At 38.5% G+C, this 21,145-nt stretch overlaps 2 protein-coding genes across 8 annotated transcripts in view; one reads left to right on the top strand and one right to left on the bottom strand.

The window, feature by feature from the left end:
* SPDYA (speedy/RINGO cell cycle regulator family member A) overlaps positions 1-4,063 on the top strand; it is a 37,879-nt gene extending 33,816 nt beyond the window's left edge. For 6 of the 7 annotated variants that reach the window (XM_047851427.1, XM_047851431.1, XM_047851434.1 and 3 more), the window contains one exon: positions 3,753-4,063. In XM_047851427.1, coding sequence (XP_047707383.1) covers positions 3,753-3,841 — 89 coding nt within the window. In that variant the 3' untranslated portion in view covers positions 3,842-4,063. The remainder of the gene's footprint in view (positions 1-3,752) is intronic. The other variant, XM_047851430.1, reaches the window with a different exon arrangement.
* Positions 1,575-16,497, bottom strand: TRMT61B (tRNA methyltransferase 61B). The gene is given in 8 exon segments (XM_047851426.1): positions 1,575-4,141; positions 4,228-4,305; positions 5,009-5,235; positions 5,908-5,999; positions 11,133-11,323; positions 14,217-14,319; positions 15,500-16,362; positions 16,365-16,497. Coding segments are annotated over 8 exon segments (1,731 nt in total). The 3' UTR covers positions 1,575-4,097.
* Between the last annotated feature and the right edge of the window lie 4,648 nt (positions 16,498-21,145).

Raw genomic sequence — 21,145 nt, 5'->3', positions numbered from 1 at the left:
CCACATGTTAGGTTCTGTGCTGATAGCTGAGAGCCCGGAGCCTGCTTCGGATTCTGTGTCTCCCTCTCTCTGCCCCTCCCCTGCTCGCAGTCTGTCTCTCTCAAAAATAAACAAACATTAAACAACAACAACAAAAAAAGAGTAGAAACCACAGTGCACCCAGGGAGGAAGGGGCTCTGCCAGTTGGCTTGCTTTGAAGCAAAAGCACAATTTTGACAGATGGTGGGTGAAAAGTGGAGCACTTGACTTAAGGGAGTTGTAAGTGGAACTGTGCTTTCATTCTGTCCCTGGAGGAAAGTCCTGAAGCCCTGGTTTAGGATATATACGGATCCTATACAGGAAAGAACAAGTATTTACTCATTACTGTTTTATTCAGAATATTAAAGTTAAATGTAAAAGCTTTTGTTTCAGGATGGCATTTTCAATGTAAATTTTCGATGTAAAGAAAAATTATTAATCATACACTTGACCAGGAAACATATACATTCATTTTCCCTCAATAGGCTTAACTGGGAGTGAGCTCAGTAGGGGTGTGGGGGCATTCAAGGGTAACACAATGTTATCAGGAGCAGTGGTCAGTGTCTTACTGCCTCAGCAGCTGATTTTTAGTGATGAAAAAACAAACTCAGAAAAGTCACAATTGTAAAGTAAAACAAAAGCAGCAAGATGGGACCCAATTCTATCTGAATATGGCCTATTTTAATACTAAATGACACTGTTTACCTTAGGCATTTTTAAGCCTTGTGACACCTAAGTTAATCCCTCTGAAACATGAATATGCAGAGGACTCCTCAGATTTTAGAGTGAAGCCAGAGGAAAAAAGCAATATATCAAACCTTATTCCTGGATCACAGAGGCATGCATGGGACAGTACAACTGTTATATAATCTAAAATCGAGTAATTTTTCCTCAAAAAACAAATCCTTATTTAGTTGAGTCACTACAACTGTTCTAGTCATACTGGTTTAAAATCCTAATACCTAATAAAGGCATAATCAGTGTTTGTAAATTAATGATGTAATAAGGCAATGCTAATTATATAACATTTAAGAGTACAAAAGACTCTAGGGTGAGAGACTTTTTAGAGGCTGTTGAAGGCTTTTTAGAGGAAGTAATATGTGAACTGAACACCGACTAAGTCCTGTTTTGCCCAGCAAAGTAAGGGGAAGGGCTTCTGAATAGCAGATAAAAGTTTAAAGCATATACTCTCACTGTCTCTATAGCCAATGAATAGCTTATCTAGTTATTCCTTCACAATATTTTTTAAATCTACCCCTTTTCCTTACCTCATGGTTATATACTACAACCAATCACCTCATAATGTATACCACGTGGTACTGTGAAATTGCTGATTCAATTGTTTCTTCCTTCCTTCAAATACTCATAGACACTACTAACAGACTAACTTCAAACAGAAAAATCTCCTTTTACATGACCAGAGAACCCTCAGGAGTTCCCTACTGCCTCTGAAGTAGAGTTCAAACTCCCAAGTCCCCCACAGTCCAAGAGCTGCATGCCTAAATTTCCCCCCAGAACAACCAAGTCAACAGATAAAAACAATACATGATCAAATGTAGGTTTACAGCCATCAGCACATTTTTATTGACCATTAGTGGGTGGAAAAGGTGGGATCTCTGGAAGGTACTAGGAAGACAACGGAATCAGTCACAAATCTGTAGGAGTTTACAGTAAGAGAGATGTCAGCCAGACACGAATTTAAGAAAGGTTAACTTTAAAAGAACACATCTGTAGGCGGTGCATGTGGCTGGGTCAGTCAGTGGAACATGCGACTCTTGATCTCGGAGTTGTGAGTTCAAGCCCCACAATGGGTAAAGAGCTTACTTTAAATATAAAAAAAATAAAATCTGTCCCATAAGCAAGATTGTTAACATGCTTAATGTTCAATGGAGACATGGAGAAAGGGCTTAAGCTGGACTTTAACCATATAAATAAATGCTTATTTGCTTATGTAGTTTGGTTTTCAATTCATCTTAATATTTATTAGAATGGACACCGTTAAAGACATCTTGTTCAATTCAATGTCAATAGTTGAATTGAGCGCAGTGTACTGAACAGAAACTAATTATTCTACGTGAAATAGGAGTAGAGGCACAACTTTTCTTTGCTCTTAAGCCAGCCCCTTCTCCATGTAGTACAATTAGAACTTGCATTTAAAATAATACATGAAGAATTTCACTACTGGTTAAACACAGGACAGAAGAAAAAGGCATGTTCCATGATAGAACTTAAATTGTACTTCAGGGGTGCCTGGGTGGTTCAGTCAGTTAAGTGACTTCGGCTCAGGTCATGATCTCGCGGTTTGTGAGTTCGAGCCCCACGTTGGGCTCTGTGCTGCCAGCTCAGAGCCTGGGACCTGCTTCAGATTCTATGTCTCCCTCTCTCTCTGCCCCTCCCCTGCTCACACTGTGTCTCTCTCTGTCTCTCAATAATAAATAAACTTCCAAAAAAAAAAAAAATACTTCAGAGCTTCTATGTATCTGAAGTGTTATGAAAACTATAAAGCCATTATTACTGTATGAGTGTTTAGATAGTTACCATAAAGAAATATGACATCAGAAGGCTAATCTGCTTATATGATTCAGTCTGTTCCCCAAATACAACGAGAGTGGTTTTTTTCCAAAACACAGATCTAAGCATGTTACCCCTCACTTCACTAAATCCTTCAATGAGACCCTATTTTTCTTAGGATAGACAAGCTTAAGAGGTCTAGAAGATCCTGCATGACCTGACCCCTACTTATTTTTCGGGTCTCTTTCACTCAACCCCAGCATCACTGGCCTTTTTTGTTCTCATTTTCCCTGCTATAGTTAACTTGTACTTACCATTCAGGTCTCAGCTCACTTGTCACTTGCATAGGTAATTACTTGGCCAGAGCAAAACCTCTATTATAGTACTCTGTACTTCTTTGGAGCATATAACAAATTTCTATTTGTGTGATTATTTAATGCCTAGTTAAACTTTATGGTCTAAAAAAGCAGAGATGTTAAAATTTTCCAAAAAATGAAAAATATGTAAAATGTTATTTAGAATATTTATTATTTTAAATAGCCTAAGGGATAAATCCAGGAATAGCAGCATTTATCCTCCCAGGTACTACCCTTTAAAAACTATAAAACATTGGGGCGCCTGGGTAGCTCAATTGGTTAAGCATCCGACTTCGGCTCAGGTCATGATCTCACAGTTTGTGAGTCTGAGCCCGCGTCAGGCTCGGTGCTGACAGCTCAGAGCCTGGAGTCCGCTTTGGATTCTGTGTCTCCTTCTCTCTCTGCCCCTCCCCAACTTGTGCTCTGTCTCTCAAAAAATAAACAAACATAAAAACTATAAAAACCCGTATCTAAACAATAACCTAGCCACTCTACGTTTTTGTTTATCTGTAGAATATAGATAACCTTAAAGATAAGCTACCTCTATTAAATGAAAAAACATTATATAAAGTTTAAAACAATGTAGGGTACTGGTAAATGCTAAATAACTGATGCCTATGAATAATAAACCCCTAATTAATTCTGATGTTCTTTCAAACAAGTTAAAATGATTCTGATAAAAGAGTCAATTGTTACATCTTCTATTACAGTTTTTAAGATGGTTATATGATTCTTAGCAGTTTTCCTATTATTTACTATAACCCAGATTTCGCTACTTTTTAAGATACAGACAAGCCATTAAAATATGTACTTAAAATACAAAAATACATTAAAATTTATCTTAAAATGCGTATTTTATTTTGGTAGCCAACGACCATCAATCAGACAAAGAAAAGAAAACTAATTTTATGAAGAAAGACAAATCTATGGAGTGGTTTACAGGAAGTGAAGAATGAAATGGCTCAACTAAACCAACTTGGAATCATTAACTACAAAATGTCAAACTACAAGACAAGTGTCAAAATGGGACATTTAAATTGTTTTGAAATGTTACACATCTTCCTTCAGCTTTTGTTATTTTTTGAAATTATATGTAAAAGTTATACAAATCATATAGCAAAAAATTTCAATCTATGAAAGTAGTGTTTTGCAATATAAAGTTCTATTTTGATACCTTTCCTTCTTCCCATCAGTTGCTACCTTCTGAGGTACTCAGTTAAGTTGTGGTTTAAACTTCCTCAGCTTGACAAGAAATGCTAATTTAAGGAGAGAGAAAAAAAGTAAGGTCATTACAATAATTAGAAGAAAACACCATTTAATATGACCTGAAAACATCACTCACCTGTATGACCAGTCTGCCAGTGTATAGGTCTAGCAATATAGGGAAATGATCCATATGGAAAATCCAAATGTGATTCTTCTGTTGTAGAACAAAATATATATTATAAGCTACATAAAATATGTTATAATTTGCTCACAAAACTGTTAAAATACAAATTACTGTTTCTTTAAGTTTTTTCTCTCAGACATTTTTTTCAGCATTTGTTTTGGAGCTACTCTGCCAGTTATCTTACAAAACAATTTGAAAAGGATTAAATGATAAACTTGTATATGGTTTTATAACCAAATGGGTAAGCTGATATATCATAAATCAATGGATATTTGAAAACTTGTTCAAGACCTAAATAATGTGTACATACAACAAGGACCTAAATTTAGTTCTTTGACAAATTCCAGCAGTGTCCAGAAGTTGCTTTTTGGAATATTAGCCATTTGCATATTAGGTCCTATTCTTTGCCTTCAGTAATAATCACTGATCTAAATTAAAAACATCCTTTAGTATATTTAAAGTATTTCATAAGCCAACCTCCTTGATACAAGTAAAATACAAATATTATAAGAAGTTCAATTCTTCAAAGGTATCAGTTTTACATAAAAGGCAAAAAAACATTACTCTGTCCCTTAAGAGATTTTAATTTAACAAAGAAATAGTACATTTCATCTTCTCTAGGGGAAAAAAAACCCAAATCCCTGAGAAACAGCTCTGATTATTGGTCAATACACTCAGGAGCCTATTCTCGATTTATTATTGCAAACACATATGAAATAAAATTGAAGCTTACCATGGTCATCCTCTTGAAACATCTCATCTTCAATGCTAACTTTCTTTTGAGAATGTAATTGTAAATCTGTATTGATTTTAGGTTCTACTTTTTGAGGTAAAGTTCCATTTTTCTGTTTTGCAAGGCAAACCAACCAATCTCTGACAATAACTTCACTTATCTTTTCACATGTGAGAGCAAGTTCACAGATGCGAATTCCATCTAAAAGTTCAATAACCTGTGTGATGCTTTTAGAAAAGTGGAAAAAATGTACTTTAAATTTCTACAAAAATAGTAACTTTATACTTAAGTTCACTATATCTCTTGACCCAAATTCAAAGGCTATAGTTAAATGAAGGGGGAAAAACAAATATGCAAATTAGAGCACACAATAAGCACTTTCATAGAAAGTAAAAAAATACAGAGACCATAATTTAACATTATTGTTCACAATACACTTTTAAAAATTTTCTTCTAAATTGTCAGAAGAAATACACATCTTATATTACCATTTAGGTAAAGGATGATTTAAACAGCAATATAAATTAATTGGGACATATGTCATTTCGTAAGTTTTATGAGATGACTTATATACCTAATTCTAATTCAGTTACAAAATGAACACTTTAACCAAATACTTAAGACAAAATAAAAGTGTATTTAAAATCACATTACAGGGGCACCTGGGTGGCTCAGTCGGTTAAGTGTCCGACTTCAGCTCAGGTCATGATCTCGTGGTTCTCAAGTTTGACCCCCATGTTGGGCTCTGTGCTGACAGCATGGAGTCTGCAGCCTGCTTCAGATTCTGTGTCTCCCTCTCTCTGCCCTCCCCTACTCAGGCTCTGTCTCTCTCTCTCTCTCAAACATGAAAAAAAATTTTTTTAAATCACATTACAAAGAAGAATAGCCACACTACTCACTTTGCTAGATATACAGCACATATACCACCCTGTTTAAGATTTGGGTATAAAACAGGCAAAGCAACTTGAGGATTCAACATATCCAAAGCAACCTGTTGAGAGGAAAGCAAATCAGACTGAGTTTTTTTAAACAAAGCACAAGTTTTCTTTCCTTACTGTGGTATAATGATACACTTTAGAAAGCGATTACCCAGTTACAGTTTTCATTTTTTAAAATATAATACTATTAACTATCATTTTGCTGCTCCCCCCCAAAAAAGCATATTTACTGTTACACAATTTGTCATAGTACTTGACTATATGAAAATCATAATGGCATGTCTTACGTTTGGCAATACTGATAATACAGGAATCTTTATTTAGCTGTATTTCATATACACATATGTATACAAATACATACTTTATAAAGTTTCACTCAATACTTTAATTCAGCTTTTGGCAATAGGAATTCACATGATCTCAAATATGTATTTTTATGTTCAACAGGAAAGTTATGAATATTAATTTCAGAGATTCTAAAATGTAAGAATCATGTCCCTTGTTTATTTATTCTTTATTCAACTGCAGACTATAAGGCTATAACTCACAAAAGCTGTTAAATGAATTCAATGAATAAACAAAATTTTTAAAAATCACTTAAAATAAAATAGGGTCAAAATAGAAAATACAGTGGCTTTCATTGATGGATAACTCTGAAAGCTAAGGGTAGTTGGTACAACAACATATTTATTAAATTAGAAATTATTCCATTATTTGTCTTTTTAAAATGGCATTAATGGTTCATCAATCATTATTTTAAAAAAAATTTTTTTTTTCAACGTTTATTTATTTTTGGGACAGAGAGAGACAGAGCATGAACGGGGGAGGGGCAGAGAGAGAGGGAGACACAGAATCGGAAACAGGCTCCAGGCTCTGAGCCATCAGCCCAGAGCCTGACGCGGGGCTCGAACTCACGGGCCGCGAGATCGTGACCTGGCTGAAGTCGGACGCTTAACCGACTGCGCCACCCAGGCGCCCCGAGTCATCAATCATTATTCATTCACCAAATATTTACTGAGCACCTTCCATGTGCCAAGCATTTTGCTAAGTAGTAATAAGAAACTCTGTTTCAAGAGAACATATATCCTAATAAAGGGATAGACATTAAACAAAAATCCAATAGATATGTAAATCAGAGGAGGATAAGTGACAAGAAGAACTATAGAATTATAAGGCAAAGTAAGAAGGATACAGAGTAACAAGGAAAGGAAATGCCATTTTATATATAGGTTGGTCAGTAAAGAGACCTGAAGAAAATCATTAAGCTTACCCTGTGGAAATTTAGGGGGTAAGTATGCTCCAGATGGAAAGAACAGCAAATACAAATGTTCTGAGGCTGTAGGAAACTTGGTGAATCTGAGAAGGCCACTGTCACTGCAGTGGAGACAAAAGGGGGAAATGGTAAGAGATGAATTCACTCACAATTCAGTGGCATGAAGTACATTCAGACTTATTAAATCCATACATAGAGAAGATTGAGAGGGCAAGGAAGGATGAGGACTTGCAACAAGCAAACAGCATTGTATGCCATGAGTGGTATACATTTTGAAAAGGTAGAGCCAGTTGCAATTAGGATTGGTTGTGGGATGTGAGACAAAGAGGAATCAGGATGAATCCAGTGTTTTCAGCCTAAGCCACAGAAAGAATAGAGATGTCCTTTTCCAATGAGGAAAATGAAGACTATGGGAGGAGCAGGCTTGGCAGAAATAATCAAGAATTCAGGTTTGGACATGAGTTTAAAATGCCTATTAGATTCCAAGGAAAGATCCCAGTGACTGAATCAAAGGATCAAGACGATGAACATTAATGGGTTTCTTTGGGTGTAGTTTGTCTATGTTATTGACGGGACCAAAAATCAGACAACCAAGAAAACTGCCAATCCTGTTGAATACTTTTTTCTCAGTGAACATTTCCATCTAGTCACTCAAACCAGAAACTTGTTGGAGTCATCATTTTCTTTACCTTGACCTCTTTCGAGGATCTGTGGAGTTTGACACTTCTGTTTGGATTAAAATTATCCAGCCCCACAAATATACCTCTGAAGTATTGTTCAAAGTCATCCTACTGTTAATGCCTTAGATCAGGACCTCATTGTATCTTGTTGAAACATTACAATAGCTTTCTACATAGACTCACAGCTTCCATCATTGCACCACAATTACTCTAAAATAGAAGAGTACACTTATCTTGATGAGTACTAATACATGGAACTGCTGAACCACTATATTGTACACCTGAAACAGATCACTGTATGTTAACTACACTGGAATCAAAAAAAAAAAAAAAAAAGAATTACTCTAAAATGGGAATTTGGACATTCTGCTTCTCCATTAGGAACTCATCAGTAGTGGGGCGCCTGGGTGGCTCAGTTGATTAAGTGTCTGATTTGATTTCGGTTCAGGTCATGATCTCGTGGCTCGTGAGTTTGAGACCCGCATCAGGCTCTGTGCTGACACCTCAGAGCCTGCTTGAGATTCTCTCTCCTTTTCCCTCTCTTTCTGGCGCTCCCCCCACCCTCTCCAAAATAAATAAATTTAAAAAAGAAAAGAGCTCATCAGTTGTTCCCATTACCTATAAGATAATGTCCATATGCCCTAGCTTGAAATATACATAAGTGTTCTTCATTATCTAGCCCCTGATGACTACATTTGCAGTTTCATCTCATGACACCTAATTTCTACAGTCGTGGTATTCCACACTTGTGAGTCTTTCCAGTAATTGTATGTCTATCTTCTAGAATGAAAGCTCCTTTAAATGCATACTTCATTTCTGTCTTAGCATAGTACATTGCAGTACAAAACAGATCTTTAATAAATGCTTATTGTATCAAGAAACAGTGGTTCAATAATTCAGAGAATGATGATAATCCCCCAGTTAGATGAGTAAGGTATATTCCAGTGAAGAAGGTGACCTTTGATCTAAACTTTGAAGGAAAAGTAGAATTTAAACAGGTGAGGAAAAGGAGAGAAATAATAAGATGAAAATCATAGCTAATATTTCTTTAATGCTTACTATACATGAGGCACTGTTCTATGCACTTTATATGAAGTATCTTATCTAATCCTCAACAACTCTATGAAATAGGAAATATTGTTATCATTCCTGTTAATATGTGAAGGGACTGAGGTACAGAAAGATTGAAGTAACTTACCCAACGTCATCTTGGCTATTATGGGAGCCCAAGAGTGAACCAGGCTGAGTGGACTCTGAAACTTATTTCCCTCTTCCCCGTTCCCTTTCTCTCCTCAGAGATAATCATTGTCCTGAAGTTGGTAATGTTCCCAAATAATTTTCTACTTTTACAACATATGTATATTGCTACAAACGATACATGGTACCGTTTTACGTAGTTTTAAATTTTACATATACACACATTTTTTATAATGCTTTTTTCACTAAACATCATGTCTTTGAGATTTACTGATGTAGATATAATACACTATTTCACTATGTTAAATAATACTATTTTCAGTATCCCATTGTGTGCATTCCCCTTCTGGTGGTTAGGCTTTTTAAAATTTGTCAAAAATATTTTATTAGCCATTTTTTCTCCTTTTGTTCTCTTTGTGGTTTTCCACCTTTTTTGTTCAGTTTAGCATCATTTCGGATGGCAGGAGTATGACTCCTCCTATATTTCTCATACTGATAAACATCTGGCACTATGCTCAAGAGTCCGCTGAATAAATCTAGTAAGGAATATTCTTTTAGATCAAGGATGGTTCAGCAGGTTTCTAAAAAGCTTCAATGATATCATTAGAATCCTTGTGTGTCATGATCATCAAACAAACTTCTGATGACCAATTAACCTCCCAGGTATCTATGACATTCTTATGGATAGCCTAGGTAGAGAAAAAAAAAATTTGGGGGGGGGGGACCCTTACTGAGCTGTAATATGCAAAACAAACAAGGATAAAGAAAAAAAACTGTATGGGGCACCTGGGTGGCTCAGTCGATTAAGTGTCTGACTACGACTCAGGTCGTGATCTCATAGTTCAGAGTTCAAGCCCTGCGTTGGGCTCTGTGCTGATAGCTCAGGGCCTAGAGCCTGCTGCAGATTCTATGTCTCCTTCTCTCTCTGCCCCTCCCCCATTTGCACTCTGTCTCTCTCAAAAAAATTAAGGGGAAGAAAAAAAAAAACGGAATTGTGGTCCTTGTGTCCAGGATCTGTGTCACCAAAACTACAGACTTTAAGAACGCTAGAGATAGGAACCAGTCTTGATAAAAATCTCATTTTTCAACCAGTTTCCCTCATAAATGTCCTAAAGTAATCCAACTTTCCAAAAGCCAATTAAGAAAAGCAAAGAAGACTCCTTACCTAGACCTCAGTCTGTAGTGTCAAACTATGAAATGATAATGGAATCATCAAGGATAAGGTAACTTATTCGAATTCTGAGGGGCACCTGGGTGGCTCTTTGGCTCAGGTCATGATCTCATAGTTCATGAGTTTGAGCCCCATGTCAGGCTCTTTGCTGACAGTTCAGAGCCTGGAGCCTGCTTTGGATTCTGTGTCCCTCTCTCTCTCTGCTCCCCCCAGAGCTTTCTCTCTCACAAAAACAAACATTAAAAAAAAATTTTTTTAATAAATAAAGAATTCTGAAACTCTGAGGCCACCTAACATCTCCACCATCATGGTCACAGCCTAAAATATCATCCTGTCATCAACTATCCTTCTCCCCTAACTGAACCTCCCAGTGCTCCTCTTCCTTACAAATCCATCCACTCCACTTTCTGGAGCTGTGTTCATAACAAATGCCTCTGTCCTCAACATCTTTAATGAGCGCTCGTCTACATCCTGACATTAACTGTTCAAAGATTCCTCTTGGCTATTCTCTCACAAATGGAGGCTATTTATTCCCCCAAATCTCACAACGTGAAGTCAGGCACTAGGATCAATATGCTTCCAATGCTGCTTCCAAATTATTATTCCTTTATCCTGGAAATGCTGAAGTTAGTCACTCCTCTTTGTATTTGGTTTGGTTATTACTCCACATTTATTAACAACTTTGACATCTGATTCAGTATGTCTTTCTACTCTAAATCCTATCATGATATTAAAGGAAAATATTCCTCCTACAGATAGAAATGGTGCAAATAATGAAGGAAGAGCCTTCCGTATAAAGTATGATGCCTGTTTTCTTTGTAGTCAGTATTAGATAATATCATAGCACCCACTTTAGAAAACTTACCGCATCAAATGTTAAAGATTTTATATCTTCAGTTGCTCCTGAAATATCCTTATGAATAAAATTCACATTGTCTGGCCACTCTTCTACATGACTTATTTTCCATGAATCACACCAGTTTTTATAATTCTTCTTAGCCAATTCAAGGTGGTCTTTTCGTATTTCAAAACTGAGGACTTGTCCTTGTGATCCCACTTAATTAAAAAAACAACTTATGATATTTCATTGTATTTATTAGTTCATAAAAGATTATAAAAAATTATTTTGCAAAGGTAGTATATGGATGTGAAAAAATAATACAAATAGTGCATGGTGTAATACAAATAATACAAAACTCTCTATCGCATCGCAGAGCCTTAATCAATCTTCTTCAGAGGCAACCATGTTACTTTGGTTACCTACTTTACCATGTGAAGTGTCTCTCCCTGTTTTTAACACACATTAAAACATACATGTATTATATATACTGTCCCATGCTTACCTTCTTACTTACCAGTGATATTTCAGTGATTAATGATTTACTACATTCTTTTTAAGAGCTATTATGTTCCATCATATGGCTATTCCATAGTTTATTTAACCAATCACCTACTGATGAACATTTAGCTTGTTTCTAGTCTTACGCTATAACAAACAATACTGCAATGAAAATTATTTTCCCTAAATCTTTGTATTCATGAAATGACAGTCCTAAAAATGAAATTGCTAGCTCAAGAGGTATGTGAATTTTTTATTTTGAAAATCATTACAAAATTATCCTCCAGAAAAATGATACCAATTTACACTCTACCAACAATGTAGTAGAGTGCTTATTTCTCCATACTTTCTTCAAGAAAGAGTTTTCAAACTTTTTATCTGTGTCAATCTAAAAACTGAATATAGGGGTGTCTGGATGGCTCAGTGCATTAAGTGTCTGACTTTGGCTCAGGTCATGATCTCGCAATCTGTAAGGTCAAGTCCTGCACGGGGCTCTGTTCTGACAGGTCAGAGCCTGGAGGCTGCTTTGGATTCTGGTCTCCCTCTCTCTCTGCCCCTTCCCTGCTCATGCTCTGTCTCTTTCTCTCAAAATAAACATTAACAAAATTTTAAAAAAGGAAAACAAGAAAATATAAGTAAAAACTGAATAACTTATCACTGAAGTTATAATTTACATTTCTTTAGTTATGGATGAAGTTAGGCCTTTTATTTTTGTTTTAGTACAAGCTTTTTTTTTTTTAATGTTTATTTTTTAGAGAGTGAGAGTTAAAGAGCAAGCAGGGGAGGGGCAAAGAGAGAGCAAGACAGAATCCCAAGCAGGCACCACGCTGTCAGCACAGAGCCCAACACAGGGCTCGAACTCACAAACCTTGAGATCAAGCCCTGAACCAAAACTAAGAGTTGGATGCTTAACCCACTGAGCCACCCAGGTACCCCAGCCATTCATACATTTAAAAGAGATTTGTATTTTTGTGTGTGTCTGAAAAACTTTTAAACTGTTTACCATGGTAATAGTGGAGTTTCTGCAAAAGACTAATATGTATTTTAATTTACAGCAAAAATGTTCCACCCACCTCTGTTTGAGGTGATATGAATATCATTTGGAAGCTGTCCCACATCAGTCTGTAGTTTACTAATGGAAAGTTTAAATTTATTTATTTATTTATTTGTAATGTTTATTTATTTTTGAGAGAGAGACAGAGCATGAGTGGGGGAGGTGCAGCGAGAGAGGGAGACACAGAATCCGAGGCAGGCTCCAGGCTCTGAGCGTCAGCACAGAGACAATGTGGGGCTCAAACTCACAAGCTGTGAGATCGTGACCTGAGCTGAAGTTGGACGCTTAACCAACTGAGCCACCCAGGTGCAATGAAAACTTTAAATTTAAAAAAGAAAAATTTTTTAATGTTTATTTATTTTTGAGAGAATGTGAGAGAGAGAGAGAGCACGTGCATGCACGAGTGAGTGGGGGAGGGGCAGAGAGAGAGAGGGGCAGACACAGAATCCTAAGCAGGCTCCAGGCTCTGAGCTATCAGCACAGAGCCTGATGCAGGGCTTGAACCCACAAACTGTGAGATCATGACCTGAGCTGAAGCTGTATGTTCAACAGACTGAGCCACCCGGGGGACCTCTCTAATGAAAAGTTTAAATTCAAGGATGTCTTTTGAAATGTAACTCCAGCTGCAATGCATCATGTTCTCAAAAGATAAAAATGAGTGATAACAATAGCATAAGCTAAACAATTAGAAAAGAAAATTATGGAGAAAAAAATCCATCCCAAAAGTAAATAGCAATAATTTGATCACTCATAGTTTGGGATTATTCATGCCATGACACTCCTCTGATACTATAGATGTTAGAAATATGGGCACTCCTCTCACAAATTTTTTTATAAATTCACTCTATCAAATGCCTTTAGGAATCAGTCACTGTGAAGAAATTACTGCCTTTAACTATGTACAGAAAAGAATCAAACAAAAGATTTGAGGAGGCCAGAATGAATTTCCTGACCTTGTATAAACTGGATTATGTTTGTATGTGATGGCATTAGGTCAAAGAACAAAAGGTTTAATTCAGTGTATTTCTATCTGTACTCTTTATAAAATCTACCCATATACACCCTTCAACAGCTGTAACAAAGTTTATTATTTAAAAAAGAATGCAGGAGGATTATGAGCAAGAGGAGACATGAGGAGGTTTCTGTGATGCAGCAACATTCCTTGTCTCGATCTGGGTGATGAGTACTTGATATGGTTACTACATTAAAAATTCTTTGAAGTCTACACACTTATGATCAGTGCACTATGGCTACGTTACATCCCAATAAAAAGTTTAGTTTAAAAAAAAAAAAAAAAAGGAAGAAGCCCTAAAATACATGGAGGGAGCAAGAGAAAACACAGAAAATGGAGAGAGGGTCACAAAGAGAATGACTAGAATGAACGTACAATATGGAAAGAAAAATAGTTGCCTGCATTTAGTTTCAAGGAGAATGCTCTTGATCACAAAGTTATGTGAATATTTTCTAAAACGTCTTCATTTTACTTTCTGTTATTAGGAAAGATCGAACATTTTCTTTGCCCATCTAAACCCTGCTCATTTATCCCACTCTCTTACCTGCTTTGGATAAAAATAAGCTCATTCCACCAGAGCCTGAGCCAGCTTCCAAAACAGTATCACCTGGGTGGATATCCATCATCGACAGTATCATATTCATATCCTATGATTGAAACACAGTATAGGTGACTCAGTGACCAATAAATATGTACTAAGTACACACTCTTACCAAACACTGTGTTGGACTCAGAGAAGAAAGGTGTGAAAAAAAAGGACTAAACTCTGGTCCAGTCTACCAAGAGCTTATATTTTACTTGATGAAACAAGAGATTCAAGAATTGGTTAGTAAGTAAAGCAGCACTTTAGCATAATACCAAAATTACAGACATTAAGTAACAATAGGAATTCAAAGAACAGAGAAATCAGCAGAAGGCCCTCACTTAAAAGGCGTAGAGAATTTAAGGAAACATGAAGTAGAACCGGTATGACCATGATTAAAAACTGAAATAAACCACTAGCAATGGACGATTATGATAAAACTGTAACAAGGAACATTTTCATTTATTTATGTAAAAAAAATTTATTTATTTATGTTATTTATGTAACAAGTTCATTTATTTATAAAGAATATCTTTTATGTTTAGTGTTCAGTGTCAAATGTTTTAATACAAAAACTTTTTCTCTAAAGAGAAAAAGCATTACCCCTAGTAACATGGCTTATTAAATGATGATTAAAATATCTCCATATGGTACTAAAAGAGTTGAACATTCTCGAGTCCTGAATTTGCAAACTTAATGGTTATGGGAAACAAATGTAAGTACTTATTAGTGCCTCCTTAGTCCACATTACTCTGTATAGTAAGTCAATATTCTTTTCACTTTGCAGATGAGAGAACTGACACTCCGAAATTAAAATTAAAGGTGATGGTTTCCTCCTAAAATTAGCAATCATAAGATATGCAAAGTTCATATGCATTGTTTTATTTTATTATTATTTTTTAAGTCTGAGAACAATTTAAATGTTCTGAGATGTGCTTTTTTTTTTTTTTTTTTTAAATGTTTATTTTTGAGAGAGAGAGAGAGCATGAGCAGGGAAGGGGCAAAGAGAGGGAGACACAGAATCCAAAGCTGGCTCCAGGCTCTGAGCTATGAGCACAGAGCCCCACGCGGGGCTCAAACCCACTACCCCTAAGATCACTACCTGAGCCAAAGTCGGAGGCTTAAACCGACTGAGCCACCCAGGCGCCCCTGAGATGTGCTTTAAGTACATGAATCAGGACTGCAGTTCCGCATCCGTTTTGTTCTTTCTGGAACCAGTACACACTTAATTCCCACCGCATTACCTTCGGATAGGTTATGGCAGGCCCTCTTTTCATCAGTAATACATAGTCTTCCAACGCCGGCCTCCTCAGCATGAAGTGCTTCCCAGAGGAACTCCTCAGTATCTGGCCGGGAAACTTCCCCACGATCTCGCTGAACGGGACTGTCCCCCAGCTACTATTTAAGTGTCCGGCGTTACTCAACCTAAATAATTTTTTAAATTGTGTCTCTCTCTTCCCCGTCTCGGCTAAGATCAACTCCCCAGCGCGAAAGGGCCCCTCTCTGGAAGTCGACCGGGAAGAGGAGCCATGAAGCTCTTCTACCTCGGTCCCGGACTGGGCCAGGGAGGGCGGCAAGGGACCCCCGGCTCCCCGGTGGGCGGGACCGGGCTGGCCCTGGTCTCCGCTCGAGTCCTCGCGCTCTTGAGGGGGTGACTCCTCTCGTGGCGTCGGCAGTCTGAGGCTTTCCAGCGACGAAAGACGTCTGGTCCCAGTGCCTCGGACGCGCGGAGGGAGAGACGGGGGCGACTCTGTGCCGGGGGCTTTCCTCCGTGCCGCTTCGCGCCGTCCCTCTCCATCCCGTGCGTCTCTAGGGGAGGATTCACAACACAGTGACCGGGCTGTCTCCAAAGGCTCTGGCCCAAGGCCGCGCAGGAAGGAGAAGGTCGTGAGCCCAGGCCACCCCCGAAGGAGCCGCAGCCGTACGAGGCCCAGACCTCGCCGCGCGGCTGGCAGCATGCTCTCCGGCGCAGGCGCCGTCGCACACAGTGACGTGAGGCCGTTCGAGGCCCTCTCGCGGCCACACGCGCTGACGCAGCCGCCGCTGAGTATCCGCAGCTTCTTCGCAGGAAGAGTTCTGCGACTGCGCGTGCGTGCAGAGGGGCCGAGGAGGCCGAACTGGGGGTGTCGGGGCCCCCGGGTGTCGCTGAGTTAACTGTCTCTGGAGCGAGTCGCACTCCCGCGCGGGGGCCCATTTTCCTCCTCGGAATGTAGGCCGAGTAAACAGTTGACCGCTGACCCATTCCGCCAGCCTCACCCCGGGGACAGGAGGCTTACGAGAGACAAAAGCTGTCAAAGCGCTGTGTAAACTGAAGTCCTGCACCAGCGTAGGCTCACTAGCCTTCAGGAACACTAACGTCACCTGGTCACCCCCAAGATGTCGGAGGAAAAAGCCCAGAGATGCGTTTGGCTGCCGGCGTTTGGACCGGCCATCCGCTGACCGGCGTTCTTTCCCTGACCGCGAAGTCCTTCCCCACCCCCTCACCCCCAAGCCTAGCAAGTCCCTTGGACCGGGCTCTGACCCTCTGCATGCCTGCGCCAGGCCCAGGGAGTCCCGAAGGGCCGATTAAAGTGATAGTTGTCACTGTGTGCTTATTTAGCAGAATTGTTTTTGATAATTAAAATATAACAGTTAATTATGTTACCACCCCTAAAACTAAGTAGAATCATCTTTAAGGGTGGAAAAGGTCATTGCTAAAATAGGGTTGTAGGGTACAGGGGTATTACAGGCTGAATTTAATCCCTTCAGGATTCATATAGCGCGGTCCTAATCCCCAGTACCTCAGAATGTGACTGTATCTGGAGATAAGGTTAAAATGAAGTCACTAGTGTGGGACCTAATTCACTATGAGTGGTGTCCTTACAAGAAAAGGAGATTAGAACACAGGAACTCAGGAAAGACCAGCTAGACAGGCAGCAGAGGTCCATCTACAAGCCCAGGAGAGAGTCCTCAGAAGCGACCAAACCTGCCCACAATTTGACCTATGTGTTCCAGAACTGTGAGAAAATAAATTTCTGTTGTATAAGCAAAAAAAAAAAAAAAAAAAAAGTATCGACTGGATTTTTGGATTCTTTTTTATTGGCTCTCTTTAAAAATCATTTATTCAGGTTTTGGCACCCTACCCCAAAAGAATGAAATAAAAATAAACTTATTTAATCCTAAAACCAAAACAAAACCAGGAAAAGGTTATCTTTGGAGTCCAAGGTCTAATTTGACATTAAATGTCACTAACTTGTTTATTAATTTAGTTGGTAAAAGTTTACTGAGGGTTTGACAATACCAAGCATGTTGGATATTTTACTGATTTAACTTTACAACAACACTGTGTTAGAAATAAGTATTCCTCCTTTATGCATAAGAAAACTGACCCAGGGAGGTTAAATTATTTGGGCAAGGTCCCAAAGCTGACAAGCGGCATGACAGGGTTTCTGACCTAGGTCAGTCTGCTTCAGCAGTCCACGCTCTTTGTACTGTAACACCCCTTCCCAAAAACTGGTCAACAGTACAATTGAATTTAGAATTCAAGTCAAAATATGCTCAAAAGGCTATGAATTCAGTTTCAGTTTGATAAAAGAAGTCTTTTTGTTGATTTTGAAGACAAATTAAAACTTTCTAAACTGTGCTTTCTAAAACATCAGCCACCACAAACCCCATTATCAGGTTTCTCTCTTTCAGTCCTAAAAATGAATAAAGAAACTGCTCTGACCCTCCACCCCAACTGTTCGTCTCACTTCTGTTTTTGATTTGTTTGTTTGTTTTGATTTGGTTTTAAGGAAGTTTTCTTGTTTTGTTTGTTTGTTGAGAGAGAGAGAGAGTAGGGGGGTGGGGAGGGAGAAGGGCAGAGGGAGAGAGAGAATCCCAAGCAGGCCCCACACTCAGTGCAGAGCCCCACTTACCGCTCTCCATCCCATGACCCTGGGATCATGACCTGAGCCAAAATCAAGAGTTGGACGCTCAACTGACTGAGCCGCCCAGGCACCCACCTATGTTTTTTAAGAAAGTTTCTATGATTTTAAGAAATCTTTTTATTATTACTCCCAAATGAGGGCCTGGGTTGGAACTGTCTGAATCCTAAGCCCTACTGATGGTTTTAAAATTTATCATTCCTGGGGCGCCTGGGTGGCGCAGTCGGTTAAGCGTCCGACTTCAGCCAGGTCACGATCTCGCGGTCCGTGAGTTGGAGCCCCGCGTCGGGCTCTGGGCTGATGGCTCGGAGCCTGGAGCCTGTTTCCGATTCTGTGTCTCCCTCTCTCTCTCTACCCCTCCCCCGTTCATGCTCTGTCTCTCTCTGTCCCAAAAATAAATAAACGTTGAAAAAAAAAATTAAAAAAAAATTATCATTCCTGCTTTATTATCTCTTAAAGATGATTAAATTGTATTTGGCTGTTATTTCAGAAGGAGTAGGGCTTGGAAAGAAGAAGATATAATGACAGAATATGGGAAATAAGTTTACATATCTTTGATTTCTAACATAAACTGTAAAAAGCAAATAGCACCCCCTTTTATTATTTGAATAAGACGCGATGTTATAAATCTTTGTCCTACACACATCTAATGAAATACATTAACATATGTTGAAAAATACAATTAATCCTTATTAATTGATGATCTTTCAGAGCATTTAAGCTGCAAAAAGTCACTATGCGTGCCTTTCTGTTTTTGACTATCCTTTTCCCTTTCCTTCCGTCTTCCCTAGGAAACTGTCAGCCTGTACTCTGAAACTATTCTCTGACAATATGAGGCATCATCAACTCATATTTATAAGGCCAGTGTCATTTAGTCAAGCAATTACTTTAAAGTCCAAATAGCTTTCAAGAAGTACTGTGGCTGATGGCTAACATCTTAAAATCTCAAGTCGAATTAGACCATCAGTTCTAATTCCACCAATGTTCTCCTCTACCTCTTTGAGTGTGCTTCTTTCCTCTCTTTTGTATAATTTTCCCTCATCCTTCAGATATCAACCTCACCAGAATGGTGGCTTATAATAACTCCAAAACACTGGGAGAAGTGACTCTCCTATGTGTTCCTGGTATATATCCTGTCTTTAGACCAAACCCTGCATGGTGCATGTCAGATTGAATAAGATCACTGTTTATTTACCATTTCTGAAGTTAGAGGATAAGATTGTGGAGAGGGTTGTGTCTAACTCATCATTATAATTCCATTGCCTGTCATAGTGCCTGGAACTCAATGTGCCTTCAATAAATATTTGTTGAATAAATGATTGAAGAAAGTAGGAAATGAGAAAAACAGCAGCCCTGATACCTAGGTGCCTATACTAAATAATTCAGCATGTAAATATTGTCCAAATATATTTAATAGTTGTATGTTTTATTCCGTATCTTTACATGTACTTAGCTTTTACTAGAACTGCTTAAGTTCATGATTTTTTTAAAACTGATTTTTAGCAAAACATAAAGTATCTAAATCTGAGAATATAACTGCTTTTCTCTTGCTTTTTCATGTGTTTCCCCCTGTTGCTGCTGAACTTGAATCTGGATTCTGTAAAACTCCTCTAGGATATACTGTTGTGTATTAGAAATTGGGGCGCCTGGGTGGCGCAGTCGGTTAAGCGTCCGACTTCAGCCAGGTCACGATCTCGCGGTCCGGGAGTTCGAGCCCCGCGTCAGGCTCTGGGCTGATGGCTCAGAGCCTGGAGCCTGTTTCCGATTCTGTGTCTCCCTCTCTCTCTGCCCCTCCCCCGTTCATGCTCTGTCTCTCTCTGTCCCCAAAATAAATAAACGTTGAAAAAAAAATATTAAAAAAAAAAAAGAAATTGAAGGAGTCAATTGAAGGAGGTCAAAAGATACAAACTTCTAGATATAAAATAAATAAATCCTGAGGATGTAATGTACAACATGGTGACAATAGTTAATATTACGTTGCATATTTGTAAGTTGCTAAGAGAGTACATCTTAAAAGTTCTTACACTGTCTCGATATTGTAGCTTTATTGTAAATTTTGAAATCAGGTAGTAGGAGTACGCCAATTTGTTTTTCTTTTAGATAATTGCTTCACTTTGCATTTCCATATAAGGATTAATTTACCAATTTCTACAAAAAGTCCAGCTAAGGAGCACTTGGGCAGCTCAGTCGGTTAAGTGTCCAACTCTCGGGTTCAGCTCAGGTCATGATCTAGTGGTTGTGAGTTCAAGCCCTGTGTCAGGCTCTGTGCTGGAGGTGTGGAGCCTGCTTAGGATTCTCTCTCTCTCTCTCTCTCTCTCTCTCTCTCTCACCCTCTCTCTCTCTGCTCCTTCTGCATGCACACTCTCTCTAAATAAATAAATAAACATTAAAATATTCCTGATAAGATTTTTGTAGGGATTATTGAATTTACAGAGCGAACTGAGTACAATTACTATCTGGACAATATTGTGTTTATCAGTTCATGAATATGCAACATCCTTCCCTTTATTTAGGTCTTCTTTAAGTTTTCTCAGCAATGTTTTATACTTTTTAGAATACAAGTCTTGAACTTTTGTTCATTTTCCCCCCAGGTATTTTTTCTGTTGCTATTGCAAATGGAGTCATTCTCAATTTAATATTGATTGTCTATTGATAGAATGTAGACATACAATTGATTTTTATATGGATCTTGTATCTTGAGACCTTGCTACATTGATTTATTAGTTTTAGAATTTTTTGAGGATTCTTCACAATTTTCTATAAGTCATCTGTGAATAAAAATACTTTTATTCTAGGGGTGCCTGGGTGGTGCAGTCGGTTAAGCGTCCGACTTCAGCCAGGTCACGATCTCGTGGTCCGTGAGTTCGAGCCCCGCGTCGGGCTCTGGGCTGATGGCTCAGAGCCTGGAGCCTGTTTCCCATTCTGTGTCTCCCTCTCTCTCTGCCCCTCACCCGTCATGCTCTGTCTCTCTCTGTCCCAAAAATA

This window comes from Prionailurus viverrinus, chromosome A3, assembly GCF_022837055.1.
Source record: "Prionailurus viverrinus isolate Anna chromosome A3, UM_Priviv_1.0, whole genome shotgun sequence".
NCBI lineage: Eukaryota > Metazoa > Chordata > Mammalia > Carnivora > Felidae > Prionailurus > Prionailurus viverrinus.
Note: the sequence above shows the minus strand (reverse complement) of the source record. Positions and strands in the feature narration are given on the sequence as shown.